This window comes from Orcinus orca, chromosome 14 (assembly GCF_937001465.1).
Source record: "Orcinus orca chromosome 14, mOrcOrc1.1, whole genome shotgun sequence".
NCBI classification, from domain to species: Eukaryota; Metazoa; Chordata; class Mammalia; order Artiodactyla; family Delphinidae; genus Orcinus; species Orcinus orca.
Window position 1 is genome coordinate 27,534,692 of NC_064572.1, and position 22,773 is coordinate 27,557,464.

The 22,773-nt window shown below is 39.2% G+C and overlaps 1 protein-coding gene across 2 annotated transcripts in view; it reads left to right on the top strand.

The window, feature by feature from the left end:
• Positions 1 to 20,489, top strand: part of KIFBP (kinesin family binding protein) — a 41,490-nt gene extending 21,001 nt beyond the window's left edge. Inside the window, exons 3-7 of one of the 2 annotated variants that reach the window (XM_033407603.2) lie at positions 2,485 to 2,564; positions 2,874 to 3,057; positions 5,600 to 5,696; positions 14,775 to 14,890; positions 19,047 to 20,489. In XM_033407603.2, coding sequence (XP_033263494.1) covers positions 2,485 to 2,564; positions 2,874 to 3,057; positions 5,600 to 5,696; positions 14,775 to 14,890; positions 19,047 to 19,922 — 1,353 coding nt within the window. In that variant the 3' untranslated portion in view covers positions 19,923 to 20,489. The remainder of the gene's footprint in view (positions 1 to 2,484; positions 2,565 to 2,873; positions 3,058 to 5,599; positions 5,697 to 14,774; positions 14,891 to 19,046) is intronic. The other variant, XM_004280800.4, reaches the window with a different exon arrangement.
• Positions 20,490 to 22,773: the final 2,284 nt, after the last annotated feature.

Here is a 22,773-nt window from a genome sequence, read left to right on the forward strand (position 1 = left end):
TCGTGACTTTAGGCTCACACTCTTACTCATGAAATTGTTAGTTTAAAATGTGAAGAGACCGAACACCTATAATATTTCATTAAAAACTGGTATAAAGGGACTTCCCTGGTGGTGCAGTGCTTAAGAATCTGCCTGCCAATGCAGGGGACACGGGTTTGATCCGTGGCCCGGGAAGATCCCACGTGCTGCGGAGCAACGAAGCCTGTGTGCCACAACCACTGAGCCTGTGCTCTAGAGCCCGCGAGCCACAAGTGCTGAGCCCGCGTGCCACAACTACTCTAGCCTGTGCGCCTAGAGCCCGTGCACCTCAATGAGAAGCTTGCACACTGCAACGAAGAGTAGCGCCCGCTCACCACAACTAGAAAAAGCCTGCGTGCAGCAATAAAGACCCAATGCAGCCAAATAAACCTGGTATTGTTATGGAAACATAAAACACATAGCAAAACTCTTTGTACTTAATTATACCTATATTTTAGTTGAGAGGAGACTATTTTGACTGTTAGTGTTACAGGATGAAGTGTGATGGTCATAACAGTGAAGTATGTACATAAAAAATACATTGATTAATTTCCCTCATCAAGATAGGGCTAAGCATACAAAACAGCCCTCAAACTTCTTAAGGAGATCTTTGAAGAACAGTTTATCTATTGTGTTTGCCTTGTGCCTTGCTTCCTGGCTTAGTCATTTTTACTTTTTGTGAATTCTAGGGACCCAAGTTGTGGTGTCTTTTTTTTTTTTGTCTGCGCTGGGCCTTAGTTGCGGCAGGTGGGATCTTCACTGCAGCATGCGCACTTCTTAGTTGCAGCATGTGGACTCTTAGTTGCACCATGCACGTGGGATCTAGTTCACCGACCAGAGATCAAATACGGGTCCCCTGCCTTGGGAGCTCTGAGTCTTACTCACTGGACCACCAGGGAAGTCCCCCAAGTTGTGATGCTTTTAGTGTTTGCGTCCAGAATGTAAGGTCACATTTTTTTTTTTTAATGGAAACCATGGCTGCTATTTGGAGTTTAGTGAATTCAGTTTAAAGTTGAGGATCCTATCCTCACAGAAGTAGAATGAGGCAGTGGTTAAGTAGTTCTGCTTTTTTGGAAGACCTCAGATGGGATTATATGTGATATACACAACTTGGGGCGAGCAGGGGCTACTCTTAGTTCGGGTGTGTGGGCTTCTCATTGTGGTAGCTTCTCTTGTTGTGGAGCATGGGCTCTAGGCGCGTGGGTTTCAGGTAGTTGTGGCTCGCGGGCTCTAGAGCACAGACTCTGTAGTTGTGGCTCACGGGCTTAGTTGCTCCGCGGCATGTGGGATCTTCCCAGGCCAGGGATCGAACCCGAGTCCCCTGCATTGGCAGACAGGCAGATTCTTTTTTTTTTGGCTGCGTAGGGTTTTAGTAGTGGCACGCAGGCTTCTCTCTAGTTGCCGTACACAGGCTTAGTTGCCCCGCAGCATGTGAGATCTTAGTTATGCGATCAGGGATCGAACCCGCGTCCCCTGCATTGGAAGGCGGATTCTTTACTGCTGGACCACCGGGGAAGTCCCGGCAGGCAGATTCTTAACCACTGCGCCACCAGGGAAGTCCCATCCTTATTTTATAGATGAGGAAACATAAGCACAAGAGATGGGGTGACTTGCCCAAGGCAATAAACAATGGAATCGTCCCTGTATTGAAAGGGTATAATCTGTATATCATCTTTTGTGCCCTTGAGAATATTAGAATATTAAAAACTTTGATTGGGCTTCCCTGGTGGCTGAGTGGTTGAGAGTCCGCCTGCCGATGCAGGGGACACGGGTTTGTGCCCTGGTCTGGGAAGATCCCACATGCCGCGGAGCAGCTAGGCCCGTGAGCCATGGCCGCTGAGCCTGCGCGTCCGGAGCCTGTGCTCCGCAACGGGAGAGGCCACAACAGTGAGAGGCCCGCCCGCGTACAGCAAAAACAAAAAAAACAAAAAAAACTTTGATTTTTCAGATGTCATCCTGAAAGTGTCATCTTTTATGTCATAAAATACAAGCTACCTGTTCTTAAACTGGATAGAAAAATGCAGCCCAGTTTGCCAGTGTACTAAAGTGGTCAGTTTAGAACAGTATTGCTCTCAGGATGTATACATTTTTGGTTTTTGTCATGCTTATGTAGGTTTTCAAAAGAGCTTTTCTTTACCAGACAAAATTAAGACTTAAAATACTTAAAGAATTATACATCTCTAAAAGCAAAATGGTAGACTTTTGTGTGTGTGTGTGTATTTGAAGTTCACCTGCAACAGCAGTTAAAATTTTGTCAGGTGTGAGCTTGTAGGGAAGTCTCCTTTTATTTGTTTGACTCTGATTTTATGGTTAAGAAAATTACTTCTTGGATAATATGAAAGTGAACTAGTAAAAACTGAAGTAAAAATTAAAAATTTTTTAAAATTTTATTTCTCCTTTTCCTCCAGAGGAGGGCGCTTGATGTTTACAGTAAAATTTTAGAGTTTTGTTTTGCTTTAATTACAGATTGGGAGTCCTCCTCTTGATCCTACGGAACATTTTCTTCCTGAAGAAGAGAAACTTGCTGAACAAGAAAGATCAAAAAGGTGAGTAGGTCTAGAAATCAGCCCTCACAGGTATTTCCACATAGTGTATTTGAGATGATTGCTCAAAAAAAGCACAGTGCTTTCTTTTTCAAGGCACTCAAAGGTTATAGAATGTGGATTCTGGCATGGATTAAAACCTTCATTTGCCACTTCCTAGATAAGTTACCCTGTTCAAATCTGGGGCTCAGTTTCCTTATCTGTCAAACAGATACAAGTCATACCCAACTGAAGGGGTTGGTGGGAGGATCAGTATATTTGAAAGTTCCTTATAAATTGTAAATCGTTACACAAATGTTTTTTCCTTCATAGATTTGAGAAGGTTTATACTCATAACCTATATTACCTGGCTCAAGTCTACCAGCACATGGAAATGTTTGAGAAGGCTGCCCATTATTGCCATAGTACCCTAAAACGCCAGCTTGAGCACAATGCCTACCATCCTATGGAGTGGGCTATTAATGCTGCTACCTTGTCACAATTTTACATCAATAAGGTAAGCTTCTCAAAGTAGTTATCTAACAGAGTTACCAATAGTGTGTATAAAAATAGAACCAAAAGTACCTTGAAAATGTCATCTTTTAAAAACAGGTAGCTTGTATTTTATGATGTAAACTGGATAGAAAAATGCAGCCCAGTTTGCCAGTGTACTAAAGTCTGTAGCTTTTTGTTGCAGTAATCCTTTTGAATCTTAAAATAATTTTATCATAATTTTATCATGTCCTGCGTTGCCTAAGACCAGTTCTTTTTTGATACAGACAGGCTATCTCTATTTTAGTGAGATGTTATTTTAAATTGCAGATTTTATCTTGTAGGCTTAACTATCTTTATGCAGTGACTATGAGAATTTGTCTGAGGAAGTTGACTGTTAAATGTGGGCTTTGATAAAAGCATGTGATGCATTTCAGTTATTCTTTAGAATTAACTCCTTCATAGTACTTTTTCTATGTTGGGAATATCTCTGCTTAATTTCTGAGTTCCAGGTCGTTATACTTTTTCTGGAGTATTACACAGGGACAAATTTGAGCTTCTTAGTTGCTTTCAGAATTATTCAGAATCATGTTGGTATATTCTTAATTGACCTTTTAAATTTTTTAGTCCTTAAGAGAATTTTTGATGCTAAAACACTTTAAAGCCACCTTTCCCAGCCAGATTTTCTATTAATTCTCAATTAGGTATCTCAGTGATAGAAATTACTTTTATTTGTATTTCTAATTCACAAGCCTCTCTGAACTTTTAGTAATTCTTTGCTTATCAGAGTTTCTTCTTAGATCTCTGTTTACCTGCTGCTGTATCCTTACTGGGCCTTTATCCTTTCTAAGTTTTTTTGCTAGTGCTGGTTCTATAAATGCGCCCTATGTTTAAAGTATTGTCCCATGGAATTTCATTCAGAAAAGCTATTAGCAGGAGAGAAAGGGCTGTGGTGACTGCAGCATCGCTTCTAGGACTTTGGTCTAAGATCAAGCGTGTAAGTAACGCTACTGCATCTATATCAGAGCATTCAGTTAAATCTAAATCTCATGAATCCATTTCATTGTGATCATCATCAAAAAGTGTTACCTGGTGCTTCTGCTTGTGGCACCTTTTTATGGTTTTTCCTTAAAAATAGCTTCCAGAGGCCCTTTGTTTTGTTTAGCAACTTTAAAATTACATATTCACTGTAATTTTAATTAACATTTAAAACTCCATGGATTCTAACAGTACTAAGATATCTAGATATTAAAGTGTAATTAAAAATTTTAAGTTGTTAAGCACTGCTTATGCTGAGCATGCAGTAAATTTCATGAGTACCTCCCCACTCTGTGCTTTTATTTTTTTTACCAAAATGTTTTATAAGTTGTGTTATAACTAGCTAAGTTATACTGCAAAAAGAGATTTGATCCATGTTTTAAAAAAATGCAATTGTCATTTATATCACTATCATCTTCATCTGGTTCCATGAGGTTTTGCTACTTAGTGAGTCCCTGCCTTGTAGGTGAAGTCCCACATTTACCAGCCACCTAGAGGGCACAGGGCACTCACTGTTTTCTAACAGTGGTTGCTTTCAGATAGCCAATCTGGACAAAGCTGAAGTGATAATGATGAGTAAGGGATTATAGAGCAACAATTAAAACTTCTTTATGTAAACTGTAACTTTCTTTTGGTTTGAGGTTTAACACCAACATTTAGATCTATAAATACTGCTGGGCTAATACTACACATGGTGCCCAGCTGTTCTCAAGATGGCTTCTGAATTTGCAATAATGGGGAGATACATTTAATGCTGAGATTTTAAAGTCATAGTCAACCATTAAAAATCCTCTTAGCAAAAATCAGTGTTACTAATATGAAGTAGACATACTTAATGAGGGTGGCTTCCAACTAAAAGTTGGACTTGGTAATTCTGCTGAGTAGTCCTGTGACTTACATGACAAATGTAAAGCGTTAAAGTAACAAGGAGATGTTCTCAAAGTGTTTGAGAAGTTTACCGTGCCCCAGTTTGGATTATGAAGTCTTTAACTGTGTTGGTAAAGCAGTTCCATAGAGTTCATCTGTGGAAATCTGCTGACTTCAGAACTTGGTGGGAAGCCTCGTATTGTGAATTCCAAAGATTTTAGAAGACAGGAATCTCTATCAAAATTTATCCTGTTTGCCTTTGAATGGTAGGATGTAAAAGGGATCTCTAAACCTAAGTAAGATTAAATCTTCAAGTCCTCTGACAGAATGTAAATGGTCTAAAAATTGATCATGTGTGGAACTTTGGCTACTTAGCCTGCACCTAAAAGGACTGAGGTACTTTGAGTCTAGGATGATAGCCATTCTTGTATGCTGATTAAAAGTTAGCTCTCCTTCAGTAGTCAATCAGCAGTTGTTTTTCAGCCAGTTTGGATTAAGAGTTTGGGGGTATTGTTATTTTAATCTTTAAGGTAGTTTTTTCAACCAGATAATACTAAAATATATCTTATATACCTTCTTGTTTAGTTACTATACAGGGTCTCCTTAGTAGTGGTTTCTACCTGATTTTGTTAAGACTTTATTCTTGTTTATTTCCTCAACAGCAGTGCTTTATGGAGGCCAGGCACTGTTTATCAGCTGCTAATGTCATTTTTGGTCAAACTGGAAAGATCCGAACCACAGAAGACAGTAAGTTTAGGTGTGCGTGTTTAATTACATAGCTTTTTAAAATTTTTATTTTAAAATCATGTTAAACTTTAGAAAATTCAAGAACAGAACAAAGAACTACCCTACGCCCTTCTAAATTTACCAGTTTTTAGTATTTGCCTCATTTGTAGTCACATTTTTTCTTTCTGAACCATTTGAGAGAAGATTGCATACATTAGGTTCCTTTACCCCCTAATACTTCAGTGTTTTTCCTAAAAATAAGTATTTTCTTATATTATAGAACAGGAAATATAATTGTTATACAATTCTTTTATCTATAATTCATATTTAGTAGCTGTCCCTGTAATGTCCTTTATAGCAATTTCTCTAGTACCAGAGTATCCAGTTCAAGGTTGTATTTAGTTGTCACATCTCTTTTTAAAATTTTTATTGGAATATAGTTGATATACAATGTTATGTTAGTTTCTGCTGTAGAGCAAAGTAAGTCAGTTATACATATATCCACTCTCTTAGATTTTTTTCCCATATAGGGCGTTAGAGTATTGAGAAGAGTTCCCTGTGCTATACAGTAGGTCCTTATTAGTTAATCTGTTTTATATGTAGTAGTGTGTCTATGTCAATCCTAATCTCCTAATTCATCCCACCCCCTCCTTACCCGCCAGTAACTGTAAATTTGTAAATTTTCTACATCTGTAATGCTATTTCTGTTTTGTAAGTAAGTTCATTTGTACCATTTTCTTAGATTCCACATTCCACGTCTAAGCAACATCATGATATTTCTCTTTGACTTACTTTGCTCAGTACAACGATCTCTAGGTCCACCCATGTTGCTGCAAATGGCATTATTTCGTTCTTTTATGTCTGAGTAATACTCCGTTGTATACATGTACATCTTTTTTATCCGTTTTTCTGTTGATGGACGTTTAGGTTGCTTCCATGTCCTGGCTACTGTAAGTAGTGCTGCAATGAACACTGAGGTGCATGCATCATTTCGAATTATGGTTTTCTCTGGATATATGCCCAGGAGTGGGATTGCAGGATCATATGGTAGTTTCTGTATTTAGTTTTTTAAGGAACCTCCATACTATTCTCCACAGTAGTTGTCACATCTCTTTAGTCATCTTTAATCTGGAACAGTTCCTCAGCCTTTCATCACAGATATTTTTGAAAATATATAGGCCAGTTATTTCATAGATTTTTCCAATTGGTGTTTGCTGTTTCTTTACACTAATATTCACGTTATACATTTTTGGTTGGAGTACAATATGTGATATGTCCAAGTATCTAGTTTATAGTGTTTCATTTGGTTTTATAAATCACAGTTAACATGTATATTTGAGCACATCAAAACCACAATGAGCTATCACCTCACGCCTATTAGATTGACTATTATCAAAAAGACAAGAAATAACAAGTGTTGGTCAAGATGTGCAGAAAAGGGGACCCATGTGCACTGTGGTAGGATTGTAAATTGATGTAGCCACTATGAAAAACTGTTTGGAGGTTCCTCAAGAAATTAAAAATAGACCTATGTATGATCTAGCAGTTCTACTTCTGGTACAGTCATCCCTTGGTATCCATGGGAGATTAGTTCCAGGGCCACCATGGATACCAAAAATCTATGGATGCTACAGTCCCTTATATAAAATGTCATAGTATTTGCATATAACCAATGCACATCCTCTTGTATGCATTAAATCATCTCTCGAGTATACTTATAATACCAAATACAGTGTAAATGCTATGTAAATAGTGGGCAGCACATGGCAAATTCAAGTTTTGCTTTTTGGAACTTTTTTTTTTTTAAATTTTTTTGGCCACACTGCACAGCAAGTGGGATCTTTGTTCCCCAATCAGGGATCAAACCCATGCCCCTTGCGTTGGAAGTACAGAGTCTTAACCACTGGACTGCCAGGACGTCCCTTAAAATTTTATTTTATATTGGAATATAGTTGATTAACAATGTTATGTTAGTTTCAGGCGTACAGCAAAGTGATTCAGTTATACATATACATGTATCCTTTATTCAAATTCTTTTCCCATTTAGGTCGTTACAGAATATTGAGCAGAGTTCCCTGTCCTTGTAGTTAACCTGTTTTAAATATCAGTGTGTACATGTCACTCCCAATCTGTCACCCTCCCCGCCCCCCCATAACCATAAGTTCCTTCTCTGTGAGTCTGTTTATGTTTTGTAAGTAAATTCATTTGTATCTTTTTTTTTTTTTTTTTTTTTTTGCGGTACACGGGCCTCTCACTGTTGTGGCCTCTCCTGTTGCAGAGCACAGGCTCTGGACGCGCAGGCCCAGCAGCCATGGCTCACGGGCCCAGCCGCTCCGCGGCATGTGGGATCTTCCCAGACCAGGGCACGAACCCGTGTTCCCTGCATCGGCAGGCGGACTCTTAACCACTGTGCCACTAGGGAAGCCCTGTATCATTTTTTAAGCTGTATTATATGATATTTGTCTTTCTCCATCTGACTTCCTTCACTTAGTATGATAATCTCCAGGTCCATCCATGTTGCTGCAAATAGCATTATTTCATTCTTTTTAATGGCTGGGTAATATTCCATTGTATATATGCACCTCTTTATCCATTCATCTGTCCAATACTAAGACTTTTAAAATGCTTCAAGTAGCTAATGAGAACCCACTGTATAGCACAGGGAACTCTACTCAGTGCTCTGTGGTGACCTAAATGGGAAGGAAATCTAAGAATGGATATATATGTATACATATGACTGATTCCCTTTGCTGTACAGCAAGAAACTAACAACATTGTAAAGCAACTGTATTCCAATAAAAAAAATTTAAAACTGAAAATGGATTAAAGACCTAAATAAGATTGGATACTATAAAACTCTTAGAGGAAAATACAGGCAGAACACTTTTGACATAAATCACTGCAAGATCTTTTTCAATCCAAATCCTTGGGTAATGGAAATAAAAAAAACAAGAATAAACAAATGGGACCTAATTAAACTCAAAAGCTTTGCACAGCAAATGAAACCATAAACAAAAAGACAACCCACAGAATGAGAGAAAACGTTTGCAAATGACACCACAGACAAGGGATTAATCTCCAAAATTTACAAACAGCTCATGTGGCTCAACAACAGAAAAAAACAACCCAGAAGACCTAAACAGACATTTCTCCAAAGAAGACTTACAGATAGCCAACAGGCACATGAAAAGATGCTCAGCATTGCTAAGTATTAGAAATGCAAATCAAAACTACAATGAGGTATCACCTTACACCAGTCAGAATGGCCATCATCAAAAAGTCTACAAATAAAAAATCCTGGAGAGGGTGTGGAGAAAAGGGAAACCTCCTACACTGTAGGTGGGAATGTAAATTGGTGCAGCCACTGTGGAGCACAGTATGGAAGTTTAAGGAACTAAAAAGAGAGCTACCCTGTGACCCAGCAATCCCACTCCTGGGCATATCTCCAGAGAAAATCATGGTTCAAAAGGATACATGCACCCCAGTGTTCACTGCAGTGCTGTTTACAGTAGCAAAGACATGGAAGCACCCTAAATGTTCATCAACAGATGAATGGATAAAGAAGATGTGGTACATATATACAATGGAATATTACCCAGCCATTAAAAAGAATGAAATAATGCCATTTGCAGCAACATGGATTGACCTGGAGATTATCATGCTAAGTGAAGTCAGTCAGATGGAGAAAGACAAATATCATATCACTTATATGCAGAATCTAAAAAAGATGATACAAATGAACTTTTTTACAAAACAAACAGACTAATAGAGATCAAAGTTATGGTTACTGGGGGAGGGGTGCTGGGGAGGGATAGATTGGGAGTTTGGTATTGACATGTACACACTGCTATATTTAAAAGAGATTACCTACAGGGACTTCCCTAGTGCTCCAGTGGTTAAGCTGCCTTCTAATGCAGGGGGTGCAGGTTCGATCCCTTGTTCGGGAACTAAGATCCAACATGCCCTGGGGCATGCCATGGGGCAACTAAGCCTGTTTGCTCTAGAGCCCGCCCGCCACAACTAGAAAGCAGCCCTGTGCACCGCAACAAGAGATCCTGCAGGCTACAACGAAGATCCCATGTGCCACAACTAAGACCCAATGCAGCCAAATAAATATTTTTTAAAAAATTAAAGAGGACCTACTCGGTAGCACAGGGAACTCTGCTCAATAGTCTGTAATAACCTGATAGTTATAGTAAGGGACGCAGCCTAGCCCAAACCTGTCTTTTCCAGCTCGTTTGTCACAAAAGCAGTTATTTAAAAATCTGACACCCACCCCCTATCCCCATCTTACCACTTTGGTTTGATTCTCTACTGGGATATTTCAGTTCATTTGGTAGGGGACCAAAGTTCTGTCCCCCACCAAAAACTAAGTTCTCAGTTTTGGGTTTTTTGGTTTTGTTTTGTTTTTTTACAGTGTTGAGAAGGGGCTCTTGTCATGTTGGTTTCTAGTGTGTGAGATGCTGTCTGCTGTGCTTTGTTTTTTTTTTATTTTTTGACTAACTGTATGGAAAGTTGTTAGTAAAGCCTTTGTCATAGGATGGATTTTAAAAAAAAATCTAATAACCTAAATGGGAAAAGAATTTGAAAAAGGATACAAGTATATCCTATGTATAACTGAATCACTCTGCTGTGTACCTGAAACTAACACAACCTTGTTAATTAACTATACTCCAATATAAAATAAACATTCAAAAAAATAAATAAGATCAGTAATATGTCCACCAGGACCTCTGAGCACATTTTAGTAAGGTATACAATCCAGTAACTTTTGCTTCCAAACCTTAAGTCAGTTACCCAGATCCATAAGCTATTTCTGAAAAGGAAAGATCAAGGACTTCATATGTAAGTGCAGGTTCCAAAATAGTCAATCCTCATTATTTGTAGATTCCATATTTATTTATTTATTTTTTTGCAGTACGCGGGCCTCTCACTGTTGTGGGCTCTCCCGCTGCGGAGCACAGGCTCCGGACGCGCAGGCTCAGCGGCCATGGCTCAGGGGCCTAGCCACTCCGCAGCATGTGGGATCCTCCCGGACTGGGGCACGAACCCGTGTCCCTTGCATGGGCAGGCAGACTCTCAACCACTGTGCCACCAGGGAAGCCCTGTATATTCCATATTTTTGAATTTGCCTACTTGGCACAATTTACTCATAACCCCCAAAATCAGTACTCGAGGCACTTGTGTGGTCATTTGCAGACAGCAGAGGATTTGAGGCACCTGAGGTGCACATTACCAGCTGAGGTTAAACAAGGTAATGATCCACCTTCTTGTTTCAGCTCTCATACTATAAACACGTATCCTTTTTGTGGTCTAAATTACTCAGTGCCACATTTTTCACATTTTTTTTTGCATTTTGTTGGCGATTTCATTGTTTAAAATGGCCCCCAAGTGTAGTGCTGAAGTGGTATCTAATGTTCCTAAGCACATGAAAGCTGGGATGTGCCCTCTGGAGAAAATACTGTGCTAGTTAAGCTTCATTTAGGCACAAGCCACAGTGCTATTGGCCATGAGTTCAATGTTAATGTCAATGTTAATGAGTCAATTATATATTAAATAAGGTGTCTTTAAACAGAAACACATTAAAATAAGGTTATGTATTGATCAGTTGATGAAAATATTGTGACCAGAAGCTCATCAGAACGTAACCCTGTATTTTCCCTAGGAGTGATGTTTTAGCATTCCCAAATTCACTGTTCACAGCAACTTTATAGAACATAACTACCAGGAACAATGAGAATCAGCTATACATTGTTTCCTTATAAGAGAATCCAGGTACAAAGTTTTACTGTTGGGATTAAAAACCACTTTTTCTATGGAACTGAATGTTCACCTGAAGGAGACAATCCAACTGACTGGTGACTTACATCAGTGTTGTGCTTCCATGTTGCTTGGGAGGTGAGCGACTTGATTCTTTCCCTGTAGAGCTGGGCGGTGCCTGCTGTACTTGGCATTTGTGTCACACCCATGTTGAGGGAAAAAGGAAGATTATAAAGGCAGAGCAAAGTACACAGATTAATGGCAATACTGCATTAAATCTAACATGACGACTGAAAATGTTACTTCATGTTACAAAGGATTTTTAAATACTAGTGAAAACCAAAATAATTTAAACCATGAAAAATTAAAAAATTGTTCTTTGCAAAAATAAATTCCTTCCACAGATGTAACAGTATTTTGGTAAAACTGGACGTGGGACTCATTACAAAATGAAATATTTGACCCTTCATTAAATCACCCCCATCATTCCAAACATTGTTTTGGGGGATGCTTTCCACTCAGGACCACTTTTAATTAATGAAAAATCCATTTCAATTTGGATTCTACTAAATTGGAATTTGACAGATTAATTAGGAGCTATGCTAACCTTCACCTTGTTCAACACTATTTCTTCACAGAGACCATAGCATAGGCGAGGTGGTAAAAGCAAGTGCTTAAACATTAGAGGAAACTGCTTTCAACAACCTACCTCTTAAGAACCCGTGTATAGATTCGGGGTTGCCGGGGGGATGGTGTTGGGGAGGGTTGGATTGGGAGTTTGGGACCAGCAGATGCAATCTATTATATATAGAATGGATAAACAGCAAGGTCCTATTGTAACTGTATTCAACATCCTGTAATAAACCATAATGGAAAAGAAAAAAAAGAATCCAAGTAGACATGAATTATGGAATTCTTATCCTAAAGTATTCTAAAAACCTGTATGAGCAATCCTTTTATTAATCTAATTCGATTAATAATGGTATTAATCACCCACATATACCTGTTCTAAGGTCTAAGAAATTGTTTTGGGGTGCCACTAACTGTGTCCATATAAGATGGTGAACTTAATTGGTAAATGTGTGTTCTGACTACTCCACTGACTGGCTGTTCCCCCATGTCTTCCTCCCTCTCCTCCGGCCTCCCTGTTTCCTGAGAACACAACACTATTGAAATTAGGTCAGTTAATAACCCTACAGTGATCTCTAAGTGAAAGGAAGAGTTGCAAATCTCTCACTTTAAATCAAAAGCTAGGAATGATTAAGCTTAGTGAAGAAGGCCTGTCAAAATAGACCAAAAGATACTCCCTCTTGCGCAGGTTAGCCAAGTTATGAATGCAAAGGAAAAGTTCTTGAAGGAAATTGAAAGTGCTACTCCAGTCAACACATGAATGATAAGAAAGCAAAACAGCCTTATTGCAGATATGGAGAAAGTTTTAGTGGTCTGGATAGAAGATTAAACAAGTCACAACATTCCCTTAAACCAAAACCTAATCCAGAGAAAGGCCCTACCTTTCTTCATTTCTGTGGAGGCTGAGAGAGGCGAGAAAGCTGCAGAAGAGAAGTTTGAACCTAGCAGAGGTTGGTTCATGAGATTTAAGAAGCTGTCTCCATAACGTAAAAGTGCAAGGTGAAGCAGCAAATTATCCAGAAGATCTAGCTAAGATCATTAACGAAGGTGGCTACACTAAACTGATTTTCAGTGTGGATGAAACAGCCTTCTACTGGAAGGAGATGCCATCTAGGACTTTCATAGCTAGAGAGAAGTCAGTGCCTGGCTTCAAAGCTTCAAAGGACAGGCTGACTCTTTTGTTAGGGGCTAGTGCAGCTGGTGACTTTTAACTTGAAGCTAATGCTCATTTACTACTCTGAAAATCCTAGGGCCCGAAAGAATTGTGCTAATTATGCTTTATGCTAGTTATGCTACCTGTGCTTTGTAAATGGAAAAACAAAACCTGGATGACAACACATCTGTTTACAACATGGTTTACTGAATATTTTAAGCCCACTGTTAAGACCTACTGTTCAAAAAAAAATTCCTTTCAAAAGATTACTGCTCATTGACAATGTACCTGGGTCATCCAAGAGCTCTGATGGAGATAACAGTGCAATTAATGTTGTTTTCACGTTTGCTAATACAACATCCATTCTGCAGCACATGGATCAAGGAGTAATTTCGACTTTCAAGTCTTACTGTTTGAAGAAAAAAATCATAAGGCTATCACTGCCATCGATGTGATTCCTCTGATGGATCTGGGCAAAGTCAATTGAAAATCTTCTGCAAAGGATTCACTATTCTAGATGCTATTAAGAACATTCATGATTCATGGGAAGAGGTCAAAATATCAACATTAACAGGAGTTTGGAAGAAGCTGACTCCAGCCCTCAGGGATGATTTTGAGGGGTTTAAGACTTCAGTGGAGGAAGTAACTGCAGATGCGGTAGAAATAGTGTGAGAACTAAAAGTCGAGCCTGAAGATGTGACTGAAATGCTGCAATCTCATAAAATTTTGACAGATGAGGATGAGCAAAGAGAATGGTTTCCTGAGATGGAATCTACTCCTGGTGAAGATGCTGTGAAGATTCTTGAAATGACAACGAAGGAGTTAGAATAGTACATAAACTTAGTTGATGAAATAGTGGCAGGGTTTGAGAGGATGGACTCCAATTTTGAAAGAAGTTCTGCGTTGGGTGAAATGCTGTCAAACAGCATTGCACGCTACAGAGAAATTGTTCATGAAAGGAGGAGTCCATCAGCACAGCACACGTCACTGCTGTCTTGTTTTAAGAGATTGCCACGGCCCCCCCACCCTTCAGCAACCACCACCCTGATCAGTCAGCAGCCACCAGCACTGAGGCAGGACTGTCCACCAGCAAAAAAGTTTATGACTCTCTGAAGCTTCAGATGATGGTTAGCATTTTTTAGCAATAAAGTATTTTTTATTAAGATGTGTACATTTTTAAGACATGATGCTATTGCACACTTAATAGACTACAGTATAGTGCAAACATAACTTTTATATGCTATGGAAAACAGAAAATTCGTGTGACTCACTTTATCACAGTGGTCTGGAATCAGTCCTGCAATATCTCTGAGGTATGCCTGTATTCAAAATTTAATATACATGGTGACCTTAGTTTTTACCTATAGGTAATACATAAGAAAACACTAGAAAGAAATATGCAAATAATAGTGAGTACCTCTGCGTGGTAGGAATTTTTTTTCCCCCACTGCTTCAGTGAGGACTTGTTACTTTTATAATGGGGGGGTAAGTAATACAAAAAAGAATGCAGTACACAATGAAAATTCCAATTGTGACCCTTAACTTACACAAATCATGTATCATTTTAGCTACTGAAGCTGAAGGAGATGTGCCAGAGCTTTATCACCAAAGAAAAGGGGAAATAGCAAGATGCTGGATCAAATACTGTTTGACTCTCATGCAGAATGCCCAACTTTCCATGCAGGTAATACAGTCAAAAGTGGTCTTTTCTTTCTTAAATAGCAGGATGTTAAGTAAAAGCTTAAAATGGGGAGTATGCTCATTGGGCTAACTGCATGTGTATTATTCAAGGCATGCAGAATGCTCACATGTATTTGTTTCTTGTTCTCCCCCATCTCAACCTTTTCAAATCTTACTCATCAATCGAGGCCATCTCACATAACACCTCTTCCTTCAAGACTTCCCTTTGGATAGAGCATAAGCTCCATGAGAGGGAGTCTTCATCGTATTTGTATCATATACTAATCTCCAGACACAACAGGTTCTCAAAAATTATTTTTTTAAATTTATTTTTGGCTGCGTTGTCTTTGTTGCTGCACAAGGGCTTTCTCTAGTTGTGGGGAGCATGGGCTTCTCACTGCTGTGGCTTCTCTTGTTGTGGAGCACGGGCTCTAGGTGTGCGGGCTTCAGTAGTTGTGGCACGCGGGCTTCAGTAGTTGTGGCTCATGGGCTCTAGAGCACAGGCTCAGTAGTTGTGGCGCACGGGCTTAGTTGCTCCGCGGCATGTGGGATCTTCCTGGACCAGGGATCAAACCCGTGTCCCCTGCGTTGGCAGGTGGATTCTTAACCACTGCACCACCAGGGAAGCCCCTCTCAAAAATTACTGAATGTATAATTATTCATCCCTGACAGATATCTTCTCCCTCCTTTAAATTCCATAGAACCCTACCTAAGTCACTTGACTTTGTATTATCCCTGTTATCCCTATTCATATTCTTATCTTATCCTTTACCTCTTTTTAGACTATAAGCAACTTGATGGCAGGAAGTCTTACTAATCTTTACATACTTTATAGAGTAAATATATATTTAATAAAAATATAAGTATAAACGTATCTGCAAACAGCCCTGCTAGTTTGTAGCTGTGTATTCATGGCAGTTAACTTCTCTTTGCCTCAATTTCCTCACAAGTAAGATGGGGGTAATAATAGTACTTAATAGTGTTGCTGTGAGAGTTAAATGTATATAAAGGGCTCAGAAAAGTGCCTGAGACATAACCAAGTCCTCAGTAAGTTAACTATCATCATTGGTGTTGTTATTACTGATCCATACCTCATGGATTCTAGTTCCTAACCACTACAGAGGAAAATAAATCATTTGGATGCACCATACTAAGTGTAGATACATTGGAGACTTTCCTGAAGGAGTTATGCTGCTTTTCTATTTACATGCATTAAAGTATAATCAGTTTTAGTCAATATAGAACCTTGTGAAACTACTAAACAAAATAAAACCAAACAAGCCACAAACTCCTGGAAGCATGGGTCTTTCAAAGATGAGAGCACTTCAGAGGTAGAGGGTAAAGATGAGGCATGTTTGGAAAAGAAAGGAAGTGGGGAGTAAAACTAGGGAGCTTTATGTCTAGAGAAGTTGCCAGGAAAATCTGTCAGCTTTCTTCTCAGAAAGCAGCCTAGAAAGCATGTAAACAAACAAGCAGCCAGGAAGCACATTAAGTAAACAAGATTTAGAGACTTATGGCCTGCATTTGAAGTAATTATGTCAAGCAAAACACCCTGTGTCATTTAACTCTTACCCTTCCTTTAGTTGATGTTTTCCAGACTGGACACTCGAGTTTATCACCTGGTTACTTTAAACTCAAATAGTTGCCATGCTACTAAATTACTCAGATTTTCTTAATCTGGCTTTGTTACTTTAACTTTATCCTTTGATGATCTGTTTACCTGAAAAGCCTTCTTTAATTCAAGTTTAATAACATACAAATTTAAGTATTTCTGCCAGCTCTATGGTAGTCATTGTACTATGATGAACAAAATTAGACGGTGTTTTTTTTTTTTTTTTACTTCGTATGAAAGTGCAATTTTAGTAAGTTCCACAAAGGAGAGATACATGATAAGAGAAGTCATAGTAGCAGGAAGTAACATCTGAACGAAGCTCTGGGAATGAGAAGGCATAGCATTCCAAGGAGCTGAAGCTGCACGTTTAAAAATTCTATGGCGGGGGCTTCCCTGGTGGCGCAGTGGTTGAGAATCTGCCTGCTAATGCAGGGGGACACGGGTTCGAGCCCTGGTCTGGGAGGATCCCACATGCCGCGGAGCAACTAGGCCCGTGAGCCACAACTACTGAGCCTGCGCATCTGGAGCCTGTGCTCCGCAACAAGAGAGGTTGCGATAGTGAGAGGCCCATGCACCGTGATGAAGAGTGGCCCCCGCTTGCCACAACTAGAGAAAGCCCTCGCACAGAAACGAAGACGCAACACAGCAAAAATAAATTAATTAATAAAATAAACTCCTACCCCCACCATCAAAAAAAAAATAATAATTCTATGGCATAGGGAGCATGGTGTTAGAAGGGATGGAACAAAGGCCTGTGAGGCTAGAGCAGAGTGAGAGCACGTGATAAATGATAGAGTTAGAAAGGGATAGAACAGGGACCTCCCTGCTGGCACAGTGGTTAAGAATCCGCCTGCCAATGCAGGGAACATGGGTGCAAGCCCTGGTCCGGGAAGATCCCACATGCCGCAGAGCAACTAATCCTGTGCGCCACAAGAACTGAGCCTGCGCTCTAGAGCCCATGCTCGGCAACAAGAGAAGTCACCGCAACGAAGACCCAACGCAGCCAAAAATTAATTAATTTTAAAAAAAGGATGGGATAGAACAAGCAGGGCCTTCAATGAATGGAAGCCTTGGAGAGTTTTTGGACTCATCACTTATGTAGCAGAATGGAGAATGAATTGAGGGAAAGCAAGAGTGGATGGGGGAAATTAGAAGACCATTGGAACAGTGGAGGTGAGATGTGAAAGGAGCTTGGTCTAGGGTGGTGGCAAAAGATGGTGGAAAAGAATGCATTCAGGAGGTATTTAGGGGGCAAAATGTAAAGGACCTGGTGATGGATTGGAAGTGTGGGGTAAAGGGGAGAGGAGAGGAACATCTCAAGGGTGATTCCTCGACTGCTGGCTGTCCAGATCGATGGAGTGTCCTTCACTAAACTACTACTAGAATAGGAATGTGTTTGCTGAAGAGTAAGAGTTCCATTGTGGACATGTTGAGGATCAGGTGTCTGAGTCTTCTGAGAGAAGATGTTGTGTGGGGAGCTGTAGTTATGGGTCTGGAGCTTGAGAAGAGGTCCAGGTCGTACCTGTAGATTTGTGAGTCCTCCTCCCATGGATGGCAGTTGCAACCGTGGGTATGGATGGAGTCACCTGTGTAGAGCAGTGCTGTCCAACAGAAATAAAATTACATATGTGGCTGGTATTCCACGTTTTCTAGTGGTTACACTAGAAAAGGAAAAAAGCAGGTGAAATTTATATTTCTTAGCCTAGAATATAAAAAGAAATAATCATTTCTATTTGTCATCAATACTAAAGAGTTGAGCTATTTTAAATTTTGTACTAAGTCTTGGAAATTGGGTATGTATCATTTTACACCGATGACATCTCAGTTTGGACATTTCAGATGCTCAATAGCCATCCACACGCAGCAAATGGCTACTGTTTTGAACAATGCAGATCTAGAGAGACAACTTCAAATGAAAAGAAGAGAAGGCCTTGGGGCTGTCCACTGAGGGGTCTGATGTTTAATTTTCTTGTCTAGGAAGAAGAGAATGAGCTTAGCCTTTTTTTTTTTAACCATCTTAGTTTTTTTTTTTTGGTCCCAGGAGGTGGGGGAGATAACTTTAACTATGAGTAGATTTAACTCTCTCTTTATTTTAGTATCTTTGAGACTTAGAGCATTTCTCTGTAATATATTTCAGTAAATAACTTAGCATAAACATGTTGTTAATTTTAATTGCATTGCTATACAATATTTTTAGGATGTAGATTTCAATCTTACTCTAATGTTAAAATACTACTAATAATGTATTAGATGTATATAATGTTTCACAGCTCTTACAGTTTTCATATGCATTTATCTTACCTTAAAAAGAGTAACTATAAATGAGTTAGTGCCCCAAAGAGGAAATAAGCAGTTTTACTTTTTCCTAGTTTCTTTCATTTTTAATATAAGTGGAATATAATTAGAAAGTTTAAAAACATGTGATTATATCACCTCCCTAAACCAGGCTGGGAAGAGGGTTTTCTTATCTTTACTCTTAAGTTTGCTGTAGTATTGACAGCAGGAGACCAGTGTCTGTCCTCAACCATAATTTATTTTTTTCTTTCAGGACAACATAGGGGAGCTTGATCTTGATAAACAATCTGAACTTAGAGCTTTAAGGAAGAAAGAACTAGATGAGGAAGAAAGTGTTAGGAAAAAAGCTGTGCAGTTTGGAACCGGCGAACTGTGTGATGCCATCTCTGCAGTGGAAGAGAAAGTGAGCTATTTGAGACCTTCAGATTTTGAAGAAGCCAGAGAGCTTTTCTTAATGGGTCAACACTATGTTTTTGAGGCAAAAGAGTTCTTTCAGATTGATGGTTATGTCACTGACCATATTGAAGTTGTCCAGGACCACAGTGCTCTGTTTAAGGTGCTTGCATTCTTTGAAACTGACATGGAGAGAAGGTGCAAGATGCATAAACGCAGAATAGCTATGCTAGAGCCCCTAATTGTGGACCTGAATCCACAGTATTATTTGTTGGTCAACAGACAGATTCAGTTTGAAGTTGCACATGCTTATTATGATATGATGGATTTGAAGATTGCCATAGCTGACAAGCTGAGGGATCCTGATTCACACATCGTGAAAAAAATAAATAGTCTTAATAAGTCAGCATTGAAGTACTACCAGCTCTTCTTAGACTCCCTGAGAGACCCAAATAAAGTATTTCCTGAGCATATAGGGGAAGATGTTCTTCGCCCTGCCATGTTAGCTAAGTTTCGAGTTGCCCGTCTCTATGGCAAAATCATCACTGCAGATCCCAAGAAAGAGCTAGAAAATTTGGCAACATCACTGGAACATTACAAATTTATTGTTGATTACTGTGAGAAGCACCCTGAAGCTGCCCAGGAAATAGAAGTTGAACTAGAACTTAGCAAAGAGATGGTCAGTCTTCTTCCAACAAAAATGGAGAGGTTCAGAACCAAGATGTCCCTGACTTAATAATCCTTGTTTTTAATGACAGAAAATGTGCACTAATGGATTTTTTTCCCCTTATTCAAACAGGCCCAATTCCATTATGATGTCTACCTTCATAGTCAGATGAGTGCTGTTTGAACTTGAAATAGACCAACTGAGTTTTTGCTAGGACCTTAATCAACAATAATTTATACCTATGTAAATAAATTGCCTTGTTAAAGTGACATGTGATTGGTCTTTAGATTGCTCGTTTCCTATTTAAATATAAACCTTTTCTGCCTCATTTTCTAAAAGTAGGTTCTTTGTTGGCTAATACTTGATGGATTCATTATAAAGGGAAAATGCTGGGTAATATACCTGGTGGGCAAGCTGTTACTGTATTAAAGTTGAAAAAATAACTTCTTGTAGTTATTCTTCCCAAAATATTTGCTTTCCTAAATTCCCAAAGAAATCTTTCCCTTCTGGAATATTAAAAAAACTAAGTTATGTTGTAAAATATTGTAGTTTGTTTCATTATAGAGGAAGAAGGCCATGTTGGAAATATAATAAATTGACTTGCTTCACTAATAAAAGCTTCCATTTATTCTTTTGTCTTCTTGTAAGAGTTGGTTTATTTTCGATACTTCAAAGGGTATTAGCTTATTTGAAGCCAGAGAAGAATATTTCTTTGGTAACATTGTATAGAGAGAACACATTAAAACATTCATTGAATACACTTTTTGAAATACTACTATGTTCCAGAAAAATTTTATTGACTGCAGTTTCTCAGAGGATCCTAGTATATCTATTAAGCTTTAAGCACTGTTGAAAAGATATGCAAATAACAGTTAGTATATGTCATTTTAAGTGGTTGCAGAATCGAAATGAAGTCGCTATCCAGTGCAAAAATCAAGATCAGTTGTAAAATTTGATACAGAGAATAGCTCTGTATGTTGACCTAGTCCTAAGCCTTCCAAAGCCAAGTCTAAGATTCGGTAACATGTATGTATGTGTGGTAAATACCTTGCTTTTCCTTTGAGATCAGTTTGCCAGGAAAAGAAGGTCTTTGAGTATAACAGCAGTGTGTAATTCACTCAATATTTAATATTTATTAAATGTCTCCTGTGGCACTGTTCTCGGTTTTCTAGGCTTAGAGGATACAATAATGAACAAGATCAGCAAGATCCTATTCTCATGGAGCAGATCAATAGGTAAGAGGATTTCAAGTCATGAATGCTATTAAGAAAGGAACCAGAATCCGAGGTTTCATGGGAAGTGGTGCGACAGTGATCTGAAAGGCCGCTGAAAAGGTGGAAAGTGACAGTGAGCCGAGAACTAAACGGCCAGAAAGGGGCAGCAAAGTAAAGATTCTTAGTTAGAGTGTTCCAGAGAATGCTAGGCCCTCAGGCTGGCTCCAGCTTAGGAAGGAGTTTTGCATTTTAGAAGATGGGAAAGGCCAGTGTGGCTGGAGCAGATGAGGTGGGAGTAGAATGGGGTGGGGCAGGAGTAGGGAGTCCAGATGGACAGGGCTTTGTAGATTGTAGCGAGAAGGGAGAGGCACCAAAGGGGAAGCATGGAGACAAGCTCTATTAGGATTAATCCGAATGGTTTGGACCAGGGTCATCAAGTAGGGATGGAGAGAAGTGGATAAGTTCATTATGTGCTTTGGGAGTAGAATCACAGGACATGCCAGAGGATTACGTGGAAGGCATGAAGGGGAAAGGAGAATCAAGAACCATATGAAGTTGGAGTATGCAGGTGAAGCACATTTCTATGAGGGAGATGTGGGGTTAGAATTAAGAGTTCTATTCAGGTCATACTGAGTTTAGGATATTAAGATGCTTGAGATGGGATGATTGCTAACACCCCCCTTTAATCAAACTTTAAAAGGAAAGTGAAGAGGGTCAAGAGGCAAAGAGGGGAGGGAGGTTTGGGGGTAGTGAGATGGACTGATTCTAGAACAAGTCCCCCTGTTATGAGCCTTTCTTGATATAGCCATTTTGCTCTCAACCTTAGTCAACCTCATAACTTCATTTTAAAGTCGCTCATTAGCTTGCTTAACCAATACTGATCTCTTTCTCTATGCTACTCACTGTGCTAAGCTCTAGAATATGGTCTATAAGGCACAACCTCTTAAATCCTGATAGCTTTTCCTCTTCCCAACTGTGTTATTCAACTTGAGTTCAAGAGATAAAATTCAAGTGTAACAGGCATTAGTCTTAAAACCAGTCTTTATCCTAATAACCATCAACATACTTTGCTATTTGTCATTTGCTGTCTATAGTGACTTTTCATATTTTAAAACATTGTCTTTAGTTAACAGCAGAAAATCTCACTGGCTGCTTTGCGTCCTGCACTGTATTCATGTAGCCTGTTCCACAAACTGCTTTCCCTGAGCACAGCTTCCTAGAGACATCTGCCCTCCGAGACTTTGTTGCTTCTCTGGATTAGTAGTTCTCAAACTTTTTGGTTGCAAGGCCCCTTTGCACTTAAAATTGAGGATGCCAGAGAGCTTCTGTTTATGTAGGTTATATCTCTCGATGTTTATCCTATTTGAAATTCGATTTAAGGAAATTTTAACAATTTATGTTAATGACAAATCCATTGGGTTTAAACAATTTTACGAAAAACTTATTTTCCAGAAGAAGTGGCATATTTTACACTTTTGCAAACATCTTTAATATCTGGCTTAATAGGAAACAGGTTGATTCTCATAACTGGTGTGATATGTCATGTAGCCTTTGGAAAACTCCACTGTACATTTATGAGAGCGTGAGTGAAAAAAATAATGTCTTATTATGAAGCTAGTTTCATGGGATCTCCTGTCCCAGTCTGAGGTCCCCTGAACCCCTACCTTAAGAACTGCTGCCCTACTTAATCTCCAAAATATACAAAC